A 22502-nucleotide genomic window follows, 5' to 3' on the forward strand; every position below is an offset into this window, starting at 1 on the left:
CTGCTGTTGGGGATAAAACAGTCACTTTTGTCTTGCTTTAGTTTTAATCAGGAAACGGATGGAGGCTGGGGGGGGGAGGAGTGATGCTTTGATGAGTTTAATGTGCGGTGGTTGAAAGGCCATGCCATTTCTCTTCCAAATTAAGGAAGAAAGGTGGGGGAGGGGAGGGGAGTATACTTTTAACTTGGCAAATGAGGGAGGGGGAGAAGAGAAGGGTCTTTCACTGGGGAGGGGGAGGGGAGGCTGCCTTGAAACTTTCTCATTCCTCACAACACACCCACAACTCTTTTAAATTTCTCTGCATGGAGCAAACCACTCCAGATTAAAAGGAAGGGGGAGGTCAGCTATGCCCCAAACTTCCTTTGTGTCTTTTTCCCCCTAACAGACCTTTCCTGCCCTCCCCATATTAAAATGTTGTGCGTATTAAGCCAAAGTATTGCTACCATAAATATTTTTTTTTTAAATTACACAACACCAAATTTTGTTCTCCAATCTCTTTTACACTCTTTCAGTACTGCTGTGTTTTTTGTGTGAGTGGTTTTTGTTTTGTTTTTTCATTTTAAATCATCAGTTACTCCACACTTGAGGCCTACTTCCAACCAAGGTTCAAATTTCAACATTTCAGAAGTTGTGGGATCTTTTGAAGAAAGTGAGGAATGAGAAAGCTCTTTAAAACAAAGCTTTTGTTCTTTTTAAAGTAAAGGAATGCCAGAAATTCCATTTGACAAGGCATCCTTGAGGGTTAAAAAAAAAAGTAATCATGATTGGAAAGTCGGATCTCTTCCTACCCTATTTAACACATTCACTTGAAAATAAGTTCCACTGATTTCAGTAGAACCTACTTCTAAGAAACTGTGTTTTAAGATCACAAGCTGCTGTCACCAACACACTTATTTGGAATTAAAGGCCACTGAAACAAAAAATGTTACAGCCGAGTAAATATTTTTTTTGAGATTGCAATATCAGATTCTCCATCTCTTTTTTGGCTACATATTCAATTCGCTTCGTCCCCCATCAAAAAAAAAAAAAAAAAAGTCAACCTGTTGCACGTAAACCAGCTTATATCCTCCATCTAGAAGTCCTCTAAACGGTATCCCCGGAATTTCAGGCTGGGGGGCACGGGGATGGCATTGCCCCCCAGCTGCCAGGTCCAAAGCGGGTGCGTTTTGGAGAGGGCGCACGAGTCTTTTACGCACAGAGAGGACGCAGGACACAGATCCCCATCAGAGCCGACGACCAAAGCGGGCGTACAGGGAAAGGTACCCATCAAAGAAAACGGATTCCTGGCGGGAGCCGGGCTGGTGTGGAGCAAGCGTTTGCAAGGCGGCGTGGCCCCCTTTTTGGTCGTCTTCCTCGAAATCTTTGGGGGCCTCCCTTTGGCCTGCCTTTCCTGCTCGGCACGCCTGCGTTTAGCGTTCCTTTCTAAGTCGCTGCCGCTTTTGGCCAGGCTGAGGAGGCCGGCTCTGGAGGCGGAGGAACTCCCTTTGGCCTGCTCGGCCCTGCGCAAACCTTTCCCGTCCACATTGAAGCCTTTGGCGTAGCACCACAGCTTGGACTGCCGGATAAGCCTGTCGAATTGAGCTTCCCTCCCCGACCCTTCCTTGGAGTCCTGGTGCAGAGCTGATTCCTCAGCCTTGTCCGGCTCGCCAACGTGGAGGTCCTCACTGGAGCAAAGGAAGTCGGCGTCCTTGGAGAAGTCTTCGCGCTCCGGGGCGCGCAACTCCGAAGCTTCCCGAAAGCCTCGCTTTGGCTGCGGGCCCTCGCTGGGGCTGCTGGGACGGGCAGGGAAGACGGGAGAGCTCCTCGCCTCCTGCTTTACTCGGGGTTCCGGGTCCTCACGCGGGGGCACCTTTGGCACGGTGGTAGGAGCCGGCTTGAAACTTTCCAAAGTGGAGGCGCGCAGCGTCCTGGCCCAGAAGAGTAAGTTCGGGTCAGGGCGCAAGGCTTTGGCTACGCCAGAGAGGGCTTGAGGGGAGGCAGCTTGGGGTGGGATCCGAGGAAGCGCCGCCTGCCTGTAGCGGGTACTCTGCACCGAGTCCCCGCTACACAGGGAGCTGCTTTCCGAGCCGGAGGAGCTGCCTTCTTCGCTGCTGCAAGATGACTCTTCGTCGTCGTCGTCGTCGTCCTCTTCCGAGGAGTCGCTGGAGCTGGCCGGGCTGGACGCGCCGCTGGAATCCGAGTCGCTGGAGTAGCCGGCCGACGTGCCTTGCCTCTTGGGGCCCGCGAAGGATGCCGAGCGACCCTTCTCCTTGCCGAGGCACCCGCAAGCCGAGCGCTTGGTGCGCCCGGCCTCCGCCTCGCCGGGCGCTTGGCCGGTGCCGTGCGCCCTGACGGCCGAGTGGAGGAGCTGCAAGTCGCCGGGGTAAGCGCTCAGCACGCCGGCCAGGAGCTGCTCTCGGCCGCTGCGGCTGTAGCTCTTCGGCAGCGGCGCGGCTTTCTCGTAGCCTCTGGCAAACGGGGCCCCTAAGAGCGCGTCCCGTTTGGCGCAGCCGGCACCCACGTTGGCGCGAAAGGCGCCGTCGGCTGCGCTGTACGCGGGAAGTAACCGGGGCCGGTTGAACAGGTCCCCGGCTTCCCTCCTCTTGCTTTTCCTCTTCCTCTTCCTCTTCCTGGGGGCCAGGGCCTTGCAAGAGGTGCAGAGGGCCTCCAGGTCCGCCTTGGAGATGAGCGAGCACTTGACGGCGCGCGTTGGCACGGACTGGATGGCTTTGAGGGTGCGCAGCTCCTTCAGGTCGCAGCGGCGGCTCTGGATCTTGAGGCTTTCCATCTTCTTGCTCACGGTGGCCCTCGGGATGTCCTTAAACAGGTCGCTGAAGACCTGCGTCAGGGCGAACATCCGCGTGCCGTTGATCTGCAAGTAGCCCAAAGTGATGCCGTCGATTTCCTGGTAGCCAGCTTGGAAATCTCCATTGTAATCCACGGTGGCGGCGGCAGGAGCCATCCCGCAGGTCAGGAACATGTTTGTTTATCTGCTTATTCGTAAAAAAAGGGGGGGGGCTTCGCAGCCACCAGCGAGGGGGCAGCTAGAAAGAGGGGTTCCTCTCCCAACCCCTCCTCATGCTCCCTCCTACCCCCCAAAATCAACCCGCCGCCGTTGAGTGATGAATTTTCCTTTGGAAGGCATCCCTTGAGGCTCCAGAGCCGCCTTTTCTCGCTGCCTTTCTTTCTTGCTCCACTCTAGAAATCCAGAGAGGGTTGCAAAGGAGAAGATTGTGGTCTTGCCATGGTCCTTTCCCTCCTCCTCCTCCTCCTGGTACCTTTCCTATCTTAGTCCAGCGGTGTGTGTTTGGTGGGGAGGGGAGGGAGGGAAGAAACAAGGAATCTCCCCCCTCTCAGCATGCCTCTTTTTTTAAAAAAAAAGCTCTCCTTTGAATTTGCAGATAGATCTTTAAAACCAACGAAGTCTCCACAGCCGAAGAAAAAGAGAGACAGTAGCACACACGTTAAAAAAAAAACCACAACCCGTAAAAGAGGTTTTTAAAAGCACCCAGGTTGCACACCAAAATCCTTGTCATGTCCACCTTTCCCCCACCCCCCTTTGGCTTCTTTCTTCAAGACAGACTTGGAAGTACAGTATATTATAGGAAACACCCCATGAAATAATTTTCTCCAGAGCGCAAGCTGATTGGGTACTTTAACCTGGTGATGTCATAAAACCCCCAACATCGAACACACACCCCCACCCCCACGTAAAACCCTCATATAAAAAACCCCCTTTCATTTAAGAGTCGATCTGACACTGTCCAAAGAAGTAAGAGGAGCTTCGTATATACATGTGAATTGAGAGGCGGAGGTTGTGAAAAGATTTTTATGTATGTGCCTACGTATGTAGCCCATACAGCCATTTCCCTGCCCTTGCTCTCTACACAATCTCTGCAATCTTTTCAAAGTACTGCTTTTACATTGAAAAATAAAACAAAACCTGCAGTATCTGATATTTCCTTCGAACGTTTTAAATGTTTTAATACTTGCCAACTGTATTACATTTGAAGGCCCCCCCTCCCCCACTTACCAAATCTCTAGCTAGGATTATATATTGTCATAGGCTTTTTTAAAAAGCTGCTGTATTGGGAGGCAAATACAATGTTCTTTGATAGCTTTCTGTCTTTGGGAATGCTTTTTGGAGTGGGGAGAGGGTGATAGCCTTTAGAATTTTATTTAAAAAAACCCCCGCTAAGCTTAAGAATGACAGGCACCCATCAGTTCGCACAAGAATGGCTTGCTCTTTTAAAAACCAGATCAATTTTTTTTTGCTCTGCAATAATTACACCCTCTATAACATAATTATTATTATTTAAGCATCTTTCATTACTGTTTTCCCCCCATGAATCTTTTGTCTCTTTGTACCTGTCCCAGATATGTTTTCTTCCTTTTGCCAACCTTCTGAATGAATTGTGTTTTTTAATGAGTTCTTCTTCAGTCCTCACCTTTTTTTTTAAAGAAATAGGAGAGTATTGGGGAGGCAACCGTTTTGTTACTTACTTATAACAATATATGTGTCGCAATACAGCAGGAAGTTGTCCAGTTCCAATGTCATTTGAAGTGAATGGGAGCTGTGCAAGAACTAAGGGCGCTGATTCTGTGGGTTTTATGTAAAAATCTGTGGGTTGCATTTTCTAGCTCAAAACAGTATGTAAAGAGATTTGACAAACAAAATAACCAGAGTGAAAAACCAGCTTATTTTGCTTTAAAGTAAGAAAGGTTTTTGTTCTTACATGGAATTGTATCTTTTCACAACTGCCATTTCCGCCACCCCGACCCCCCCCCCAAAAAATTAAAATTAAAATTGGTGGTTAGGTACAAAAGATACCTCCACACTTTTCATGCCTACACTGCTACATAAAGACTGACCAAATGTTTTCAAATTCAGCTCTCTGTGGTATGTTCTAGACTTCTCAATTGATTCAACGGCCCATTGCATTTGCAACCATTAAGCATCTTAGGTGATTTCCTGTATTTTGCCAGTAAACAAGTTGCTGTACAAAAGATTCACAAACAAAGCCTTGGTCTTAACTATTAAAATATCCAAGCCACAATTGCGTTGGAATTGAAAGGGCAGGTTTTGATTCTATTTCTCTTCTAAATATTCCATAAAATCTCTTTCCGGCCCATTAAAAAAAAAAAGGAAAAAACATAGGGAGTTTCCCACCAGACATGTAAAAAGTTCAGCATTGTCTATGAATGCTCTCCACTTTGATGTGTATATGTCTTATAAATCCTGTTCAGTCTGTAAGGTGTCAAGTGCCATTGATATACAGTTTTTGCATATGATTCGCATTTGCCTCTGTTAAGCCTACAGGTTGTCGGAATTAACAGAGATCAAAGAATCGTAGTTCCTTCCATTCTGTGGGGTCAGAAATGATTATTGATCCTGTTTTTATATAAAATAACCAGCTATATTTGCTTCTGTATAAAATTGTGCCTGAAGAAAGCTAGTTTGCAATCTGGTCTTTTGAAGTTGAATCTCTTCCTTTGTCAATTCTTGGAGGTGGACTTTTACTGATTTCCATGGAATTTGCTTTCAAGTAAATATATATATATATTATGCTCAGGGTATCATAACCGTCAGGATGCTTAAGCAACAGTTTTGTCCAATGTAGGGCAGGATGCGTAGATGTATAAGTACCATTAATTCATTAATTTTATTAAATTTGTATGCCACCCTTCATCCGTAGATCTTGGGGCAGCCAATGTAATTGGTGTGCCAGAATAGGTTTCCAAGTGTGTGTTTTCCGTACCAAGTATGAAGAAGACTGTTGAGCAAAGAACAAGGAGCTGCACATCCCAACCCTTTTGTAGCACATGGGTAATTTCTCACTTGCCTCTATGAGGAAATGGGTGTTGCAGTTGCTCTTGTGTTCTGCGGTGGGTATGATGTAACCCTCTGCTTCTCCTTGACTTCTCTGGAAAGGAGCCAGGGGCCACAATCCAGTACACAGCTAAACACCTTTCAGCCCGTTGTTTACCTGCACTGTTTCTCTTCAAGTTAGCCTGACGATTTCCGGTGGGAAGGCGGCATCCTTTTGTTGTTGTTGCTGCTGCTAAATTTATATGCATGCTTTCCCTTTCCACTAATCTACGTTCTTTCATTTAATTCCACCTTTCTTTAAAACATCCTCTGAGGGAAATGATTTCTTTGCATGTATTGCCAAAAAAAAAAAATGTTTTTGTTTCGGAAGTTGATCTTAAGTCATTGATTTCTACCTCTGTGAAGGCACAATCCAGTGGGAAGTTCTCCTGCACAAGCTCCATTTATTAAAATTGGGGGCAGTGGTGTTTGCGCAGGAGAACTTCTCCTGGACTGTACCCTTCCCTTTTTTTACTCCTGTTTTGGTAAAATGGACTCAGAGGAAAAGTGTCACTTTTGGGGGGGTTCCCTATGTAAAATTCTCTTCAGGTGCAGAAATCCCCAGATTTTGTCCCTTCACCATACTTCATCGGTTTTGTCTTTGCTGTCTCTCCTTGTCTCTAATATCTATTCCATGCTGCCTATCTCTGTACATCATGATTATCCAACCACTCCTTCCTCTATATCTTTTATTCACTTCAGTATCTGACCCCTTTTCTCTGCTATTGTTACCCATGTTGTTGTTTCCCTTTGTAATGGGATCTGCCCCCCACCCACCCAGCCCAGCAATGCAGATTTGATATGGGGACTTAACATCCCCAGATTGGATCTGAATTCAACAGTGCTTTTTTGTTGTTAAAAAAAAATCAACAATAAACCAAACAGAATTCACCAACCTTCAGGATAAAGTGAGCTATGTGATTTAAAAAAAGCATGTTATTTTGAATGCAGCTATTAATGTTGCCCTTGCTATATGTTTTGCAAAAATAAAAATCTGAATCTCTTTTTCTCAAGAATTCACAAACCGAAAAACGCAGCAGTTCCAATCACCGCAAACTGAAACACTTATTAAAATTAGTCATCCTGTAGCTTGTCCTTCCCTTGGAAATATTTTCTCCTTAAGGATACAATACGTACTATGTATGTTTACTTGCAGGAATTTCTTTTCAGTCAACAAGGCCTGGGCTGTCCCCACTCACCTGAGAGTGGGGCTCGCCGGAGTCAATGAGATTTGCTTCTTAGTACGTATTTATTGATTTGCACTATTAGCTTCCAAGCAAATTGTGTGTTTAGGGCAGGGATGGCAGTGGCTAAGAACACAATCTTTAAAATTTGAAACACTGGATTAGGATTATACCAAACCACTGGAGGAGTCTCTGATAGCTGACAACTTTATGAGTTGCGCAAAACAATAAGGGAGAGATTAGAAGGAAGGGGCATGTGACCTTATTTGCATGTATTTCTCATCAATTATGTCAGTGATCCCAAACCTCTGACTTTTGTTTCTATTGCTTTTTTAAAAACCAACGGAAATAAATGGGAGATGCCTTTATGCATTAACAAAGATAAAGATTTCAGAAATATTTAATTAGTTAAGAAAATGACCATGTTCCCCTAAATAAAAATTCACCTCTAATTCTCCCAGAAGAGAAATTTCTTTCTGTGTGTGTTTGCTTGTGTATATGTGTTCATGTTTGACTGTTTCATCCATTTGGGTTCTACTTGTTGCACGACACAGAGGTTTGGATGGGCATCTTAAAATATGACTCCCCACTCCTTTTTGCAGATGTGAAGAGGAGGATCCCTGATTGGGTTTTTGTTTGTTTGTTTATTCCCACTGAATGCTCAAATTGCAGGCAGCCTAATCAAAGTAAAACAAGGGTGGAGGGATGCTGGTTTGCTCACGGTGGTCAGAATCCTCTGGGAAGGTCTGCTGCACAAGCCTTCCTGAAATGTGCATACTTTTGCAGTGCCATCTTATTTCAGTGCATTTTGTGTAGGAGAGCTTCCTCTGTGGCTGTGCCGTACACTCCAAGGGATTGTTTTCCTTTTAAAAAAAGAGAGAACCCTTGTAATTTGTACTTTTGGAGACGGGCAGGTAAAGAAATGCACCCTTACCCCTGGCTCTCTTAATTATGCACACTTTCAAATGCACATCTGAGCACAAGGTTTTGCTCCACAACAACTGAAGCACTTGTAGCCGTCCTTGATTTCAACCTGCATGCTTGGTATGTGTTCAATAGAGCCGCTCTCGCCCTGGGGAGCTTCTGCCAACACACAATTCAGGACAGCCTACTTTTCTGTGCACGGAGAGCAATGACGGCTACCTACGAAGGGATCGAACTGGACGAGATGGGAGCAGGTCTGTGTGTCAAAACCCAACTATGCCCCATGCACAGAGAAAGCAGGTGGATATTAAACAGAATGAAACAGCAGGGGATGCACAGGTAGCGATGCTCAGATTCCCCTTTTCTGCATGCAGCTGGGCTCCAGTACAAGAGGTGATCCTGGCTGGCGGGAGTGGGGTGGGGAGCAGCTTGGAGCAATGCACACAAGAAGGTAACATTCAGCTCCTCTCCTCTGGTCAGACATTTACCGTACTCATAAAACTGGACCGCCACCCCGTTCTTTGTGTTCGGAACAGATCTGGTCTGGAACGCACAGATCTGGCATATCCATTTTGACTGTAGCAATAAGCTAGTCGGGACCAATTCAGGGTCCAAGAATTGCTGCTGCTGCTGCTGCTGCTGCTGCTGCTGCTGCTTTTGTTTGGTGGGAGTTGACGGATTCCCTGTAAGTTTGCTTCAAGTGTGTACTTCAAAACATGCAAGTGTGAGAATACGGTGAAGGCTGCATGATACAGGTCTCCTCTGCTGGGAGCTGTGATTGTCTGCCTCTGAGTCCAGTCCCCTTGTGTGAAGCCTGTCTTTGCCCCCTGTGCAGAGTTTATGAAATGGCCCTCGGGTGCTGCAGGAGATGTTTTGTGTGAGTTTATTACTTCGCTGTCATACTCTTCAGTGCTAATCCAGATCTACCCCAGGAGAGTGTCATTCCCTTATAGACCTGTCACGTTTGGCTAAAGGAAACCAATTTTTTTTTCACCATTCCCAAGGCTGTTAACTGAGGATTCCACAGGATTCTTTGCCGGCCGTCAAAAGTTTTCTGCAGTCGATCTTGGGGTCAAATTTTAGCCCCCCCCTCCTGCAAGCACTTGGGAACAGCCGAAGCATCAATGCCAGAGGCTCACGTTTACCTTAACGGAGAGCTCACCTGGAAGGTGGGTTTTTACAGTGTCCTTTAAACCTTGATCCAGTCCTAAAGCTGCTGACATGGGAGTGAGGCTCATCGATTTTGACTGGACGTAGGATTGTGTGGCTGCTCACCTGGTTTTGGGATGGGAGCTGCAAATGAAGCCATACTCATTGCGATTAATTCATTAAGTTCCTTGATAAAGAGAGTCAATCAATGCACTCGTATTTCAGTTTTGCTGTGTTTTATATGGAAATGGCTGACTTGCATATGTTTGCAACAGTGTAAAAAGAGTTCCTTACGCCGTCGTGTTTGTTCTTCATGCATTCCAAAAAATATACGGAGAGTGACAACTTTGTTCTTTTAAAATGCACTCATTTCTTGCAAAAGTCTTGGTGGGTGGGCAAGGGTGGGCGCAAATTTGCATGCAGTATTTGGGATTAAGAATCCCACCCAAAACAGCACAAGCGCTGTGTCCCTTTAAATTGTCCATTAACCACAGCAGCTCAAGAGATTAGTCCAAATTCTGAATGGTGGTGGTTTTCAGGTCTCGGTATGACTTGAATGAGTTATACAACTGAGAAACCTGCAAAGTTTAGATGGTTTATTCACCCTGTTGATTCCAATGATACTTCTACAGCCACAGTAGTATTTAGCATTTATAAAGCGCTTTATGTGTCCACTATAACATTATCTTGCTCATCCTTGAAAGCACCCCATAATGTATGTTTGTTTTTTGTTTGTATAAAAAATTGAAAACTTTAATAAATATCTCTTTTTTAAAAAAAGAAAGAAAGCACCCCATAATGTAAATCAGTGTTATTGTACCCTTATTACAGATGGAACATGCTGAGGTTAATCACTGACTTGTCAAAACCATCCAGTGTCTTTGCAGAGGTATGATTTGAACCCAGGGGCAGCATAGTTCATAGGTCCTGTCTCTCAGTTCCCTGTTATACTAGATCTTGAAGGAGTGGTGGAAATCAAACAGGAAAAGCAAAATATGTGGATGAATCGAGGTGGGGAAACACTCCTGTGAGCAGTCGCAGAATCATTCCTGCCCCACCCTGCTCCTCGCTCAGTGGAAGATGCAGCTACCAAATCTCTTGTCAGGTGCCCTACTGACCTGCACTTTCCAATGAATGAAAAGTCCACCACCTCCTGAGGCAGGCAGTTCCACTGTTGAACATCTCTTGCCATTAGAAAGCTTCTCTTGCTGCTTAGTCTAAACCATGGGTAGGCAAACTAAGGCCCGGGGGCCAGATCTTGCCCAATCGCCTTCTAAATCCGGCCCGTGGACAGTCCGGGAATCAGCGTGTTTTTACATGAGTAGAATGTGTCCTTTTATTTAAAATGCATCTCTGGGTTATTTGTGGGCCATAGGAATTCGTTCATTTTTTCCCTTCAAAATATAGTCCGGTCTCCCACAAGGTCTGAGGGACAGTGGTGCTGAAAAAGTTTGCTGACCCCTGGTCTAAAGCTTTCCTGTCATTTCTACCCATTGCCCCCTGGAGCAGCAGGAAGCAAGTCTGCACAGTTGATGAGAGTGTGGTGCTGATAACACCAAGGTCGCAGGTTCAATCCCCATCATGGACAGCTGCATGTTCGTGCATTACAAGGGTTCAGACTAGATCAGAGGTTTTCAACTTATTTTGAGTCCATGGCTCCCTTAACCAACTACCGTATTTTTTGCTCTATAAGACTCACTTTTTCCCTCCTAAAAAGTAAGGGGAAATGTGTGTGCATCTTATGGAGCGAATGCAGGCTGCGCAGCTATCACAGAAGCCAGAACAGCAAGAGGGATTGCTGCTTTCACTGTGCAGCGATCCCTCTTGCTGTTCTGGCTTCTGAGATTCAGAATATTTTTTTTCTTTTTTTCCTCCTCCAAAAACTAGGTGCATCTTGTGCTCTGGTGCGTTTTATAGAGCGAAATATACGGTACATTCTTTCTGTGGCACTCCTGTGGGGCTCAGGAACCCAGTTATGTCAGCCCTTGCCTGCAGAGCTGGCAGCCTCTTACTCTTTTTCGAACACCCTCCCTTGTGAAGTGTTCCCTCAGCCTCCTCCCCTCTCCTTGGGAATCCTCCGGGCAGCCGCTGCCATCCCTGGTCTTTGAGCTGCCCCCACCCCAAAAAGAGGTGCCTTCCAGAGGCACCATTCACCTGGGGAGCTTGTAGCCAGGGCTGCTGCAATAAACAGCTGTGCAAATCTTTGGGAGGCAGAAATGTCAGGGGGAATCAGAGCAGGGAGGGAAGGAAGGAAAGAGGGACAGAGGCCAGTGTTGCCTGCAGCACCCCTGGCCATCATTCAAGGCACCCCAGGGTGCTACAGCACCCTGGTTGAAAACCACTGGACTAGACGATCCTCATGGTCCCTTCCAACTCTTACGATTTTATTATTCTACTTTCTCTGTGGCTACACTAAAGATGTGTGAAGGAGGAGTTTGGATTTGATATCCCGCCTTTCACTCCCCTTCAGGAGTCTCAAAGCGGCTAACATTCTCCTTTCCCTTCCTCCCCCACAACAAACACTCTGTGAGGTGAGTGGGGCTGAGAGACTTCAAAGAAGTGTGACTGGCCCAAGGTCACCCAGCAGCTGCATGTGGAGGAGCGGAGACGCGAACCCGGTTCCCCAGATTACGAGACTACCGCTCTTAACCACTACACCACACTGGCTCCACACTGTGAAGGGCCATGACCATGTCTCCCCTAAACTTTTTCTTCATCAGGCTAAACATTCCCAGCTCTTTCATCCATGCCCCAGAGGACTTGTTTTCCAGGCCCCCACCCACCCTCAATATTCCCTTTTGTCTGTGTGCTTCTTAAAATGTGGCACTGAGATCTCAACTTGGCACTCCAGAGGCAGCCTGACCAGCACAGAACAAAATGGAGCTAGATTACTTCTTGTAATCTAGGTACTGCACTTCACTTTATGCAACCAAAGATTGTTTTAGCTTTTTTAAGCAATTGTGCCTCGCCTCTGGCTCACCACCTGGTTTTCTTGTGCTCAGCTAAGGCACCTCTCCACATAGACTGCTCCAATAACTTTGGATTTGAGAAATGGGGTATAAAACACTGCTTGAGCTGTGGATTTGTTGGGTATTTTAATTAAGAATGTTTATATTTTAACTTCTGTGTGACTGGTTTTTATACTTCATAAACGGCTCAGAAGCCTAAGCTGGTCTTAAATGCAGTATATAAATGGAACAATAATAAATAAGTAAATGATGGTGTTTGAGTCTCCTGGCGTCAGTCTTCTGGTCTGTTAAATGGGTGTAACAGAGGTGCTTCTTTTTGCAGGGTTTGTATCAGGATGAACAAAATCTTGAACATGAAGAATGCTACATGTTGAAAAGCAGTGGGATTTTAAGATTTGTGGTAAACGTGGGTCGTCAAGTAGATTTCTGCCTTTACAGGAGCAGGGGACTATTGCAAGCCTCATTGCCTCCATCTGTAAAATAAGAACAATAGCTGCCAACTTCACAGGATTGTTGTGGTAGGGGAGGCAATCAATACACTCCTGCCCTGCAAGTTAATTGATGGGCGTGAAAGGGTCGTGGTGCAACTTGTATGGTGGGACTGAGGCATATGCACATGACAGCTGCCTCCCCGGCCTTCCCCCTTCCCCAGATTGTCCCCAGTTTCCAGGCCAATTGGTACTGTGCTGCCATTTGCACACATCTCCCCAAATCCCTGCCTCTGTCCCTGAGCTTCTGGGTTCCCGACATATGGAGTTGATTTGAGATAGGCAGGGCTGACTCAAGACATTGCGGCACCTGAGGCGAACCACGAAACAGTGCCTCACCCACCCGACAGGGAAGAAGGGGCGAGTGAAGTCCTACATCAAGAACGGGGGCGGGGGGCGGGGGGGAGAATGAAGATCTACATCAGGAACAAAGGGGGAGTGACTGACTGCTTTGGGAATAAGGTGGAAGTGCAGTGACGGTGGCACAAGAGGGCAGCACGTTCCTGGGATTTGCTGTCAGCAGACTGGTACATACTGATATAGGAATGTATTAGATAAAATGTAAAGAAATATAAAATAATAAGAGTACATTCATTTGTAAAAAAGGAATATACAACGGGATAGACTGGAAGTCCAATGTGTTGGTACATATATGATTTTGGAATAGTTTTTTGTCCTTGTTTCTTTAGGTATACAGTGGTACCTCAGGTTAAGTATTTAATTTGTTCCGGAGGTCTGTTCTTAACCTGAAACTGTTCTTAACCTGAAGCACCACTTTAGCTAATGGGGCCTCCTGCTGCTGCCGCACTGCCAGAGCCCAATTTCTGTTCTTATCCTGAAGCAAAGTTCTTAACCTGAAGCACTATTTCTGGGTTAGCAGAGTCTGTAACCTGAAGCGTATGTAACCTGAAGCGTATGTAACCTGAGGTACCACTGTATTAACTTTGTATACATGCTGAAAATTATATTAGAATAAGCCTTGTGATGTAATATGATAATGTTTACCGATGTAACATAAGAATGTTAATAAATAAGAATGTTAATAAATAAATAAAACTCAAAAAAAAAAAAAGATTATGTGAAGCGGTGCTTACCTGCCCCCAACCCCAATATCTTATTCAAGTTGGCATCCCTGCACTCAGTTATATATCTCACTGGGTGACCTTGACCCTGTCACTGCCTCTCAGCCTAACCTACCTCACAGGGTTGTTGTGGGGATCAGATGAGAAGGGAGAGAACCATGTATGCCAACTTGATCTCCTTCGAGAAAAAGGTGGGATGGCTGTGCCATCCATCCAGCCATTAATAATATCTCCAATCTACTCCAAATCTCCCAGAGATCTATCCATAGATCAGGATCTCCCTTCTCATTCTTCATCACGTGAATGGGTATGCAAAAAGTTTCATATCCTGGAACTTTATATAAACGATTCCCAATTGCAGGATATTATAAAAGCATGCCTCCTGTCAAAGGGATAAGGGATGAGGTAGAGAGAAAGTCCCAGAAGTTTTGAACTTAAAAATAAATAAGAAGTTGCTGGACAGTTTTATCCATCATGATGTGGCTGGATGTCAGACTCAGCTTCAAAATGCTGTTGGGGCTGGATTTGGGAAGTTTCAACATGAGGGAAGTTTCAGATGCGTGTGAAATGTATCTCCCTTTTTGAAAGAGTTCACCTTGAGGCAAGCAGCTGCATCTTGCCAAAGACGACTGTGCTATTTTTAATACCCTCCAGTTCAGAGTTCTGCACAAAGTACACATGTGGTCAATTTCAGTATCATAAAAAATAACATTGCATCCTCCATGTCCCCCCCCCCAATTTCATCCCTTCAAACTGTGTCTACATTCTCTTGCGTTAATTAAAATGGCCAAATGCAGGGCGTTTTTCTAAACTATTCTCTGCTAAGATATTCCAAAGGAACAGCTGCTCCGTGTCTGGAACTTGCCCAGAGCAGGTAGGTTAAACCAGTGCGGTTTGCAGTGACAATGCTTTCCAGGGAACCTCATCCCCAGGTTCATCAAAAACACCCAGATAAATTTTTTTAGACCTTTCTGGGAATTCCCAATGACTCGGACTTGGTTTCTGCAGGACGCAAGGGCACTCTGGAAATAAAATTAATAATTATGGGAATCATAGGAAGTTGGGAAAACCTGTATCTGGACTATTTTCAGAGGGTGAGGGTGGGTGGCTCATAACACCCAAATGCTCTTCCGTACCAGACCTCCCCAAAAACAAATGAAACCCCTTTCCCATGGAAAACTTCACATTGGGGGGAAATACAGCATAGCCTTATCTCTGACATGATCGTTGTCTGAAGAGGTACGGCTCAGTCACAGGTTGACAACCTCAGATCAGAAGGAAGCCAGGAAACAATCCCTTGGTTAGTTAACTCTGCTTTTAGAACAGGGTCGGGATTTATTTATTTATTTTCAGTTCTAGGGTCACTTTCCTCCATTGGAAACCTATTGGGTTTTGTATGCTTAAAACAGAAGGCAGGCGAAAAGGAGAATTAACTTTTTTGGGGAAACGGATTCTCGTTTCCTATGTGTCAGAATGCAACATCCCCATATAAGCCAGATCTGTATGTCCTTGTTTACTTTCTTATGATTTTATTGTTTGTTTTTTATTTATTTTTTAAAGGCATTCAAACTTGGCAGCCTTTTAGGAGCTGCATGGCCCTGGTGGGCAGGGCTGTGAGGAAAAGTGGGTGGAGCAATGGGTGTGATGCTTGCCCCCGTGTGGTAGGCTCCATTGCACCCTTGCAAAAGTGAGAAAGTTTCTACACTTCCGATAAGGCAAGCAAGAGGCATTCTAGCTAGGCAAATGCAGACAGAGAGGCCTGGAGGGCTGCGTTCAGTCTCCCCCCACCCGGAGCCTGAGGTTTCCTTCTCCTAGGAGGGCACTTTCTTGTTATGAAACCTTGAAGATTTAGGCTGTAGCTCTGTAAACACTTAACACGGAATTTGGTGCCATTAGATCCAATGGAAGCTTTGCATGGATATCGAAGTCTGGTGTTAGGAAGTCATGCATTTTGCTTGAAGAGAAGGAAAAGGGAATTGCTGGGAGGAAAATACGCATCTGGCTCTTCAGCCCCTACATGAAAGCTCCATTGAGCTATGTCATTTCAGTTCAAAGGAGACTGTGCCAAAGCGGTGAGACTTAAAGTGCATGGGGTGGGGGGAAAGGTAAAGGACCCCGGATGGTTAAGTCCAGTCAAAGGTGATTATGGGGTTGCAGCACTCATCTCGCTTTCAGGCCAAGGGAGCCGGCGTTTGTCCACAGACAGCTTTCTGGGTCATGTGGCCAGCATGACTAAACCGCTACTGGCACACAGAGGACTGTGACTAGTGCCAGAGCGCATGGAAACGGCATTTACCTTCCCGCCGCAGTGGTGCCTATTTATCTATTTGCACTGGTGTGTTTTCGAACTGCTAGGTTGGCAGGAGCTGGGACAGAGCAACAAGAGCTCACCCCATCACAGGGATTCGAACCGCCGACCTTCTGATCGGCAAGCCCAAGTGGCTCAGTGGTTTAGACCACAGCACCACCCGCCTCCCACATACAGGGGGGAAAGGTAACTTCAGCTGAAATGGAAACACTTGCCCAAGCTTTAAAAATTAACATAAAAACCCTGTTTAGAGAAAGCTTTGAAATGCACCCCCTCCTTCTCTCTGTGGTAATTTGAAAGCTTTGCCAAGTGTCCTTTTTAGTATCAAATTCAGTTCTGCAGGCACTTTCAGAATGAATTGCAGTCCTTTTCAGGATCCACAATGCAATCCTGTACTATTGAGTTCAAGGATATTCATTCCCAGGTGAGTAAAGGATTGTGGCCTTGAGACTTTTGCTTTTGTTACAATGTTACGTATGTGTGTTTTTATGTTGTAAACCACTGCTATCTTCCTATGAAGGGTGGCAAGAAAAACTTAACAACATTAATCATAAATGAGTTTGGCAATCAAGACACTCTGGCACTCTGTTCTCTGAATGCTTAATATAGGAGCAAGAGTTTCAGATATAATTGCTTCATGTGTGTGAATGAGATTTGCTCCTCAGAGAATATGTGTGTAAGGTTGCTCTGCAAAACCTTTTTATTTTTATCTTAGCTCAACCAAATGAGAGCTCTCTTCTCTGGGCTGTTGCACCCCACAACACAATTCATTACTAGAATTGTAATGTGTTTGCTACAGTGAGTATCCAAACATGTAATGAGTCTGGATGATATTAATATGCCAAGACAATATGGGTGAATTGTCCAAAGACTTGAGACGACTGGTGGCTGGTGAATTGCTGTTATAGAACCATCAATTTACATGGCACCTTGCAAAGTAATATAAAGCACCCACCCCTCAAAAAAGCTGGAGATTTGGGTGAGAGCCCTGCCCCAAGGAGCTTACAATCTGCAGTTTGATAGTGGGGAAGGGAGGAAGAGAGAGGCAGGAGTTATGAGATGAATAGCAGTTCACACATATTCAGGCTTCGTCTGAGGTGGGGGTGATGATTAAGTGGTGAAGCCAAAGGTTTCACACACCACTGTGGACATTGACAGTCTCCTAAATGTGTTGCGGGTGTCCCCCTCGCCCCCACCCACTGAGAGAGGAAGCTACATTGCAAAATCCACAATCACAAAATTCGGTCAGTATTAAAATGTGAATATCAGCATTCAGCCCTCCTTAACGGTTAAATGGATGTCTTGCGGTGTCTATCCAAAATGGGTTGAATGCTGACATCAACTTGAAATATATAAAATCAGGTTTAATGGCCTCATTATTTGTCCAGATGTTGCTGAATGCAGTCTGCACCTGGAAAAGGGATTCCAGAAGGTGGATCCGTTAGATTTGTTGTGCAAAAACGTTTGGCAGGAAGAGGAAAAGCTTCCAGTAGTAACTGTGTGATGCATGGAGATGGCTACCCCATACGAAACCTCAGGCACTCCAAGTGTACATGCTAGGGACAAAATAGCATATTGGTGAGCTACCACCACCACCTTTCTTCCATTTCATAAACAATTGGCTGTATACTCGAGAAACCTTTCTGTATAGCTCCCCGGAAGGGAATAAAGGGGGGGGGACACTTAATTGTGTCCATGTAGCTTAGTTTCTTTCCAAAACCAAATTGAATTCCGTAACTAACATAAATACTTCTACCATATATATAAAATCCAGCCATGTTCATTAAATTCTGTGGGGTCCCCCCCCCATTTTTCCCAATAGTATTTTATTTTTATCTTCATTCATTTCTGTATTTTCCTCTAGTTCCCAACAGAAATAGCTTTATTCTGCCTTCCCCTCCCCAAATGATAGCAACCCGCCTTTAAAAAGAATGAGTTTGTACATTCCCAAGGAAAAACATTCATGCATCAGTCTTCAAGACAGGGGGGAAAATTGTACCATTTTTCTGCCTCCCTTTGACATTTTCCATATTACACAGTGATTTGTTTCTCTGCTTAAAAAAAAAAGCTTTGCCTCAGCTTCTTATAGAAAGAAACATTTATTTTTGCAAGAGAAGGCTTGCAGATTATGAAGAATGATAAAAACAGACCTTTTTCTTTGCAACTCTTTTTTTTCAGGCGAAAATTGTATTTTGAGGTTTCTGTGTATAAATTCAGACAGATGAGAATGCAAAGGTTCGGGTGAAATGTCTAAGGCATTTTATTCCATTGAGATCATCAATTTGATTTTAACAAGTTATCTTTGTTCCATAACTTGAATTACAACAGAATCCTAAAAGTGTCCTGATCGCTCTCCACTACCTGGGTTGCATTCACAAGAGACACGTTAGATCGCCTTGGGGCTCTTTGTTTTCATATTTCCCATGTCTGTACGTAAAATGAAAAACTTATATAGACTAGAAAATACATTCACTTCAGAGGTAGTATTCCTCAACTTTGCATACTGAGACAGTCCAGATGAAAATGTATTCCTCCCCCCCCCGACACCCTGTTAATTTTCTTATTGAACCTTGGGCCCAGTCTGCTAGAGAGTTCTCCTGAGCAGGCACACTCCTGCACACAACTCCCATTCATTTCAGTTGAGCTTTTGCAGGAGAACTTCCAGATGGATGGTGCCTTTTTATTATTTCCATCATGAAAATTTAGATCCGTACACAGATGTGTCTCTGCAAGTGCTTTCACACAGACCTTGCTTCTTAATTTGATGAACAAATGGAACTTGCTGCCCCAGATGTTTGCATCACTTGTGAAAACGCCCTTCCATCTTCGTCCAGGATTCTTGACTGCCTACATCTGGTTGGGTGGGAAGACAGTTTAGAAGTTTTCTAAACCATATGTTCAATTGTCATAAGGGAATATTCCTTTCATCACAACGGTATTCTCTCCCATCCACCACTCCCAATTTCTTATATTCAGAATGTACTTTGTTGCTGTATCCACTCCAGTTAACTGAGGCTTTGTGCCTTGGTTTCTTTTTAGGTGCTTGTGTGCAGCTGAAAAGGTAACAAATGTTTTATTAAAATATGTTCTAAATGGAGAAATAAACATGCCTTACTAGAAGTTAAGTTCCACTGGATTTAACAGGACTTTTCTTAATAAGTGCTCTGAGAATGGCAGTCTAAATGCATCAAGCATTTTAGAATGCAAACAAATAGTGCGACATTTAGTAAATTGGTTTTCCAGAATTCAGGACATTGCTATCATTGTTGAACTGATGAGCTTTTTATGTTTTAACAGAAGTCAGCCAAAGGGAGAATATTTTTTTGGGGGGGGGAGTGATTCTTGTTTCCTATGCATCATAATGCAGCATTCCCATATAAGGCAGATCTGTACGTCCTTGTTTACTTTCTTTTGATTTTATAGTTGTGGTTTTTAAAAAAAAAAAACAGAAACAAAAAGAAAGTGTACTATTTGGCATCTGCAGAATTGAAACTATCCTCCAAGTGCCAACACATTTTTAAAGACTAATGTTGTAAAATGCAAAGCCTCCCTTATCTCTTTGAGGGCGGATATACCGTATTTTAAATCAGCCCCTGAAATAAATTTGTGCAGAAGAATTACAATCGGTACAATTAAAGTCCAGTTTTGATTTAGAGATTTAATTGTTTCTAAGCACTACATCTCCTTCCCGTTTAGAATGTACCTTTTAAAATAAAATGGCGGGGGGAGAATATTGCAAGATATTGTTGAGAATTCTCTTTAAAGTTTTGAAATGGTGGTGGGAAGAGAATGGGTGTATTTCTGGGCAGAATCTCATCTTGTCCCACTCTGCTTAGGGTATGGCTTCCTCCTCTTTCTTTCTTTCTTTCTTTCTTTCCTCCCTCAATATTTCTCATGCCTGTTTTGATTGACAAGGTTGTTATTAGCTTGAATGGATTCCCCCATTTCTCTGTCTTCTTTAAGTCCCGATTTGGAATCGGAGTGTGATCTGTTGCCTATTGACCCGGGGATGGCTATACACTGACCCCCACTGCCTCCACAGCGACCCTTTGACCCCTAGAGCACTCGAGGCCAGCTTAGCTGAGCTCAGATGTGCAATGGGAGACTTTATGGAGTTTGGGGAAGTGAAGGGAGGGAGGAGAAACTATACAGAGCAGGAGGTGGGGTTTGGGAAAGGCAGGATACGGAAGCGAGATTTTCACCAATATATACACGTGCCCATTGGAAATGTTTCAGATCGACTCTGCACAGCACAGTACCTGGTTATCAGCTGCTGGGCTTTGGGAAGGAGACATCTCTTGGGAGTTATGCGATTGACGCTGCACAGCACAGTTCCAAGTATACTGTGGGACAAGCTGGGAAGGATTCAACAGAGAGCTACTAGGTGACTCAAGGATCCAGAAGTCAAAACTGCGAAGAGGACGGGCTTCCCAATGTAGATCTTTATTCTCTCTGGTACAGCTGACTGTACAGCTGATTTAATTACCTGAAAAGACTGTCCTCCATGCCATGCGAGCGCTTGCCAGCCTGGTGCTATGCGGAATTGGAGAACAACCGATGGTGTCAATCTAATATCCAACGTAACTTCAACTCTTATTATTTCCACGAGCTAGAGGAGATTATATACACAGACAAATTATCATTAAGGGATTGGTGTCACTGGACAGAATCACTACGTGATCTGAAAGCAACCAAATCATCTAAATGCTCTCCCCTGTTCCCCCTACTAAAAACGGTTCATTTTAGAACCAGTTACCGGCCGAATCTCCAGCCAGCGTCACTAAGATTCACTTTTACAGAGCGGCGTTTTCAAGCTACTCTCTTCCCCATCCTAGACAGACAATACCACAGGGTACCATACAAACACAGATTCTGTATATGTGGGCAACGCACGTGGAAGACATCTTGCACTATTTACTATATTGCCCGCTATACATTGGACCCAGGCAATTTCTTGCCCTACCATCCATCCATACAGGAAAGATGTCTCTCCCTGGCAGAGAAGGTCCTATGGCTTCTTAGCAATGTAAATGTATCAGTGACTCACGAAGTCACTTTTTTGCTTTGGCAGCCAAAAAGATCAGAAAGAAGACCCTGAACAATATAGCACTGAACTGTAAGGGAAACGCAGAGATCTCAATAGAGACTATTATTTGTGGCACAACATCCCTTTTGCTTGTATTCATTTTTGATTCAGATTTCTCATGGCCAGTGGCTAGTACAATAATGTTATTTGGATTGGATTGTCCCTGATATAGATCTTCTTCCCTGGCATGTGTGTGTGCTATTTTGTGGTTCACCTCAGGTGCCAAAATGTCTTGTCCTGGCCCTGAAACCATGAATTGTGGTCCATCTCTGAAGATGAGCAGGTTTGGACCTGGATGGGAAGTGGACTGAGAACATATAAATGACTCTCAACTCCACAGAGGAAAAACAGGATATAAATAAAACAAAAAAATTTTTTCCTTCCAGTAGCACCTTAAAGACCAACTAAGTTAGTTCTTGGTATGAGCTTTCGTGTGCATGCACACTTCTTCAGATAAATGTGATGGTGATGATATTAAAAAGAGAGATTAAAGAGGAAGGGTGAGGAGAGGAAACATGGTGGTCATTTTCCAACATTTTAAGGGATCTCAGAAAGGATGGGTGGAGAGAGATGCAGATACATCTTCAGGCAGAGCTGGGGGAAAAAGCCTTTGTCTGAGTTAGATGAACTTAGGCTGCATCTAGACACATCAAAGAAGCATTTGAGTTTAAAGTGTACATTTAAACAGGGAAAACTGGTAGAGAAAAATGGGACTGCACATTGCCATCTGGTGGCACAACGTTATATCACATATACAACGCCTGCACCCCCCCCACCTTCCTACATCCCTGCGGCACTTACCCTGGGGTCTGCAGTGCACCTGAGCCACATGTCTCTCCTGGGAGTGACGCAGTGGCTCAGGTGCCTGCAGGCTCCATGCCTCCTGAAACAGCAGTGTGGGACTTGTGCTGGATGAACCAATGGCCTGATTGATGTAACGCAGCTTTCTTTTCTTCTTAGCTGTTAACAAACAAGCTGGTCCAGGCTCGACTGATGTCATGCGCTCCCTGGCTGCATTGTTTCAGTCCGTAACAAGTTGCTGCTAAGAGTAGTGGCCATCCTTTTCAACAACATCGTGGAAGAGGTACCGTATTTTTCACTCTATAAGACGCACCAAGTTTTTGGAGGAGGAAAACAAGAAAAAAAATATTCTGAATCTCAGAAGCCAGAACAGCAAGAGGGATCGCTGCGCAGTGAAAGCAGCAATCCCTCTTGCTGTTCTGGCTTCTGTGATAGCTGCGCAGCCTGCATTCGCTCCATAAGACGCACACACATTTCCCCTTACCTTTTAGGAGGGAAAAAGTGAGTCTTATAGAGCAAAAAATACGGTATTCCCAGCTACCCCATTGCCTATCTTTGGAAGCCCCATAAAAAGTTGCTGCGGGAGAGGAACTGTAAGCAACATCACAGGAGAGGTTTTTCTAGGACCAGGGTGAAACTGTCAAGCTCCCTTGTTATTTTCTT

The 22502-nt window shown here is 44.7% G+C and overlaps 1 protein-coding gene and 1 long non-coding RNA gene across 2 annotated transcripts; both read right to left on the reverse strand.

Moving 5' to 3' along the window:
- Window positions 1-538: 538 nt before the first annotated feature.
- EPOP (elongin BC and polycomb repressive complex 2 associated protein) lies at window positions 539-3686 on the reverse strand. Its single transcript, XM_053361161.1, has one exon. It carries the CDS (start codon window positions 2957-2959, stop codon window positions 1073-1075), a length of 1887 nt encoding a protein of 628 aa, XP_053217136.1. The 5' UTR covers window positions 2960-3686; the 3' UTR covers window positions 539-1072.
- A 14510-nt stretch (window positions 3687-18196) lies between these two features.
- LOC128399572 (uncharacterized) lies at window positions 18197-21392 on the reverse strand. Its single transcript, XR_008327241.1, has 2 exons — window positions 19656-21392; window positions 18197-19005 (listed from the first exon to the last, which is right to left on the reverse strand). It is a non-coding gene; the product is annotated as an uncharacterized LOC128399572 (long non-coding RNA).
- Window positions 21393-22502: the final 1110 nt, after the last annotated feature.

This window comes from Podarcis raffonei, chromosome 13 (assembly GCF_027172205.1).
Source record: "Podarcis raffonei isolate rPodRaf1 chromosome 13, rPodRaf1.pri, whole genome shotgun sequence".
Taxonomy (NCBI): domain Eukaryota; kingdom Metazoa; phylum Chordata; class Lepidosauria; order Squamata; family Lacertidae; genus Podarcis; species Podarcis raffonei.

Coding starts and splice junctions, on each gene's coding strand:
- EPOP (XM_053361161.1), bottom strand. CDS start 2,959: ATGTTCCTGACCTGCGGGATGGCTCCTGCCGCCGCCACCGTGGATTAC.